This window comes from Tupaia chinensis, unplaced genomic scaffold (assembly GCF_000334495.1).
Source record: "Tupaia chinensis unplaced genomic scaffold, TupChi_1.0 Scaffold000184_1, whole genome shotgun sequence".
Classification (NCBI taxonomy): domain Eukaryota; kingdom Metazoa; phylum Chordata; class Mammalia; order Scandentia; family Tupaiidae; genus Tupaia; species Tupaia belangeri.
This window is the reverse complement of record NW_006159659.1, coordinates 2,329,184-2,333,262: the sequence shown is the minus strand read 5'-3', so window position 1 is coordinate 2,333,262 and position 4,079 is coordinate 2,329,184. Positions and strand designations below refer to the sequence as shown.

General features: G+C 38.9%; 1 protein-coding gene across 1 annotated transcript; it reads right to left on the bottom strand.

Moving 5' to 3' along the window:
• Nucleotides 1-1,592: 1,592 nt before the first annotated feature.
• LOC102496663 (uncharacterized protein C8orf59 homolog) lies at nt 1,593-1,895 on the bottom strand. The gene is made up of 2 exons (XM_027771111.1): nt 1,773-1,895; nt 1,593-1,673 (listed from the first exon to the last, which is right to left on the bottom strand). The coding sequence occupies exons 1-2, from the start codon at nt 1,893-1,895 to the stop codon at nt 1,593-1,595; spliced, it is 204 nt and encodes a 67-aa protein (XP_027626912.1).
• Nucleotides 1,896-4,079: the final 2,184 nt, after the last annotated feature.

Genomic DNA, 4,079 nt, shown 5'->3' with positions numbered 1-4,079 from the left:
GAGAAACAGTATCCTTAACAAACAGACTTCTTTCTTGGTAGCCACCCAATCCTAACTCCACATGAAAAACTTAAAATAAAAAGCTTTTATTCTTTTTTCCTTTCATTCAATCTCATGACTCAGGATCAGAATCACAAGTTGGCAAACCTACACAGAGCTTGTAGCACTGTGTTTTAAGCACAGACTGTTGAACTACAAATAGAATCAAGTGTTTTCTTTTCTCACAGCTGGATTTCCACCCTCTCTGCCAGCCGTGGAGCTCACCCACTTGGTAATCAGTCAGTAGATATTTGCCTTCTCTCTGTATTCCTATTGTATAAAGTTAGGTTTCTGCAGAGAAGTGAATCTCAAGTCAGGTCCCTTAATCACAGTAGTTATGGTAGTCTTAATATAGCAAGATAGCTACACACACACACACACACACACACACACACACACACACACTGAGAAAGAGAGGAGACATACCACAGATTACAGGCACTCCGCACTTAATGACTAAGTTCCAATCCTCTGACTAGGTCATTAAGCAAATTTGCTCATAAGTGAGTAGCTTACAGGTGTGTCATGGCAACATAGGGTATATATTTTTCAATAGCTATCATGTGACACCACACTAGAATAATTTCATCCCATCCATACAAAAAGCATACATTAGATAAACACCAGAAAGCAATAAAACCCACCACTACACAATATTAGGTCCTCTGGAAAGTCATGACGTATTTTTCTGTTTTTCCATGCAAAAGTGCATCATAATTTTCTGGACGACCCAGTATAAATCTGGTGTGATCATTTTATTTATTCTGATACTACTACAGGTGTACATTAAAGTACACATCTATAAATGAACTATGTAGTTGTGGGTGATTATGAATGCTTCGTGTAGTGAACGCTAACCGACTGAGGGAACGAGACAAAGACTGAGCAAAGGGGATTCCTTGCACTGGAGAATTGGTTGTAAGTCCAAGTGGGGCTTTATCTTTTTTTTTTTTTTGGAGAGGTTTTTGCTAAGTGTTCTTCCCTAATACTTTCTTTTTTACTTCACAAAACTTCAACCATAAAAACAAAGGTTTCTGATTGCTTTCGGGGAAAAGTGACTTAATATCTACCCAACCTCCCAACTCACCAAGTAATTACAGTCTGGGATTTCAACTTTTCTTCCAATTCTGAATCCTTCTGTTTTTTCCTCTTATGAGAGGAAAGTTAAAGTAGACTTGAGTCATCAGCAAAAAGCAGACCAAGGGCTTCTCTCATTTGTTCTATATTTTTACTGCCATGAGACTGTATTTTCTATAAGTCCTTCAATCCAGATAGACATTCACTGCCACTTATAAAGTGAAGGATGTAAATGAGGTATGCAACTGTTTCAGTGAACAGATTTTGTGAAGTGCCTTCTGTTTTAGCACTTTAAGTTTATCACATTTTGTTGACTTCTGACATTCCACTTTCCTAGATTATAGGAAAGATCTGTTTATGTAGCTTGTTTTTAAAATGTGCCAATGTCTGTACATTAACAAGATTTTTAAAAATAAAATTGTATAAAACATTTAATTTATTGAACTTTTTGAGTATTTTGCTATATCATCACTACATTATAACTGAACCATTAATTTTGTAGCTTCATCAACATTAACAGGTTCATTGTGAAGATGTTGCTGAGGAACCAGATCTTTCTGTAGAGGTTCAAGAGAAAGGCCTCTTGAAAAGTGTGCCAGTTCTTTTTGTATATTTACAAAAGCTTTATTCACTCTGTTAACTTTTTCATCATTCACAATGTTTATCTTCTTAAGATTTGTAGTAACTGGTTTTGCTTTGTTTTTAGCCTTGAAGTTTTTTTGGCTGGCTATGTGAAATGCATCCCTGAACTTCTGACCTCTAAATTTGTTCTTGGCCATTGTCAGACCCCAGACACCCGCGTGCAGCTCCTCAAGCTCCAGGTGACCCTCAATAAAATAATTCTTAAAACACACACACACACACACACACACACACACACACACACACATACACACACACACACACGACAACAACAAAAAACAAAACCTGTGCCGGGCACATGTGTGTGCATGCCCAAGAATGGAGGAGAAGGGATTGATGCATCGCCATTCCTCAGGAGGGTGATTTCTCACTTTCTGTCTCTGTGTCTCTCCCTGTTCCTCCAGAGTGCACATGTGCCGTATAGCAAAAATATCTCTAAAAAAATAATAAAATTTAAAAAGTCTGGGGAAAGTTTTGAATTTTTGTTTGAATCACTTAGATGTGTATACATATATGTGTGTGATGGATCTCAGAGGAAAGGCTAGTTTTTACTGTGGGTCATGATCATAAAGATTTAAAAGAGTCAACACCCCAAACTCCTGTACAATTATCAGTGTACTTCAAGGCAGGACATTCTGATCCTTTAATAGGGCATTTCTGGACACCTCTTATTTTTGGCAATTATTCAAAAGTAAATTGTGTTATCTCTCTTGTTCTCAGTACAGTGGCAGGGCAACTGCTGAGATACTAATTTAAGTTTAGTTCTCATATCTCTCCTCTATTCCAAGGGTCTTTGTAGCATATAAGTCTGAGGGAACAGGAATACTGAGAAGGAAGCAGAAATTGTTTAAATACAACCTCCCTTTTCAAGTCCAAGTTTTTTTTTTCTTTTAAAGAGAGATTTTTGCTATAGAGAGTGTGTGCTTACTGGAGAGACAGAGAAAAAGTGAGAAATCATCCCCCCCGGGAAGATGGCCACACTGCAATCCCTTCTCCACTCTCTTCTTGGGATCCTGGGCACTCATGCACATGTGTCTGGCATGAGTCCAAGCCACCGGGTCTGGGACTCAAACCTCAATTGACCATGTGGAAGTCCAGTACTGGATGTAACCATTATGACATCTGCTGGTTCCCAAAATTTTTTTTTTTTTTAAACCCAAGCTCCTTGAACGAATTGTGCTGAGTTGGGAAAGGTCAACTTCATAGACTCATCAATGATTTTATTTGGATTAATTTTATTTGAACACATTTTACATAGCTCAGATAACATACCTCATTTTTTATCTATCTATCTATATAAATGTGTGTATTTTGCCAGATGGTGCATGTGCTTACCAGAGACACTGAGAGAGAGAGAGAGAGAGAGAGAGAGAGAGAGAGAGAGCAGCCCCCAGGGGGGATGCACAGTCCACAATCCCTTCTCCATCTCTCTCTCCTGTTGGAATTAGGGCATGCATGCACATGGGCCTGACATGTTTATCAAGCTACTAGACTCCAGACTCAAACGGTACGTCAGTCATCTGGGATCCAGCTGCCTTAACCAACACATCACTGCTGGCCTGACCCTTTACTTTTTTTTTCCTACAAGGGCACATGTACTCACCAGAGAGACAGAGAGAGATAGAGAGAGGGAAAGTGAGAAAGCTCCCCCCAAAAAGGATGGTCACGCTGCAATCCTTTCTTCTTTGTTCTCCTCTCAGAATTTTGGGCACACATGCACATGTGCCTGGCATGATTTTCAAGCCACAGAGTCTGAGACTTGAACCGCAGAGTTGGCTATGTGTGATTGAGCCACCCTTACCACCACATCACCGAATCCTTTACTTTTAAGAAAATGCAGAAGGGTGAGAGGGCAGGAATCAAGGAGAAAAAGAAAGAAGCAAAATATTTAAGGGACACAAAAGTGGAAAATTATCTGCTGATGACAATGTGTATGGTAATAATTTTGATTGCACAGTGTATACAGTGTATTCATGCTGGGAAAACTCATTTTGTATGCTATAATGATATACAGTGATTAAATGTAAAAATAATAAATAAAACAAAAAAGGAGGACTGGGGACCAGCAGTGGCATGTTGGTTAAGGCGCTGGACACTTCCACGTGGCTGACCATGGCTCAAGTCCCAGACCTGGTGGTTTGCTTTCTCTCTCTCTCTCTTTCTCAGGTCAAATTAAAAAACAATTAATAAAAAAAAAGGACTTGACTAACCCAGAGATTTTTTTTGAGAGGTTTTTAATTTTTTTTTTTTTTTTTGCTATAGGGCATGTGCATTCACCAGAAAGACAGAGAGAGTCAGAGAGACAGAAAGCAAGAAATCAC

What these genes read in the sequence shown, in the direction of transcription:
- LOC102496663 (XM_027771111.1), bottom strand. Translation starts at nt 1,895, where the DNA reads ATGGCCAAGAACAAATTTAGAGGTCAGAAGTTCAGGGATGCATTTCAC. An exon ending in ATCTTAAGAAGATAAACATT is followed by an intron (nt 1,674 to 1,772) that starts GTGAATGATGAA and finishes GAACCTCTACAG; the next exon opens with AAAGATCTGGTTCCTCAGCA.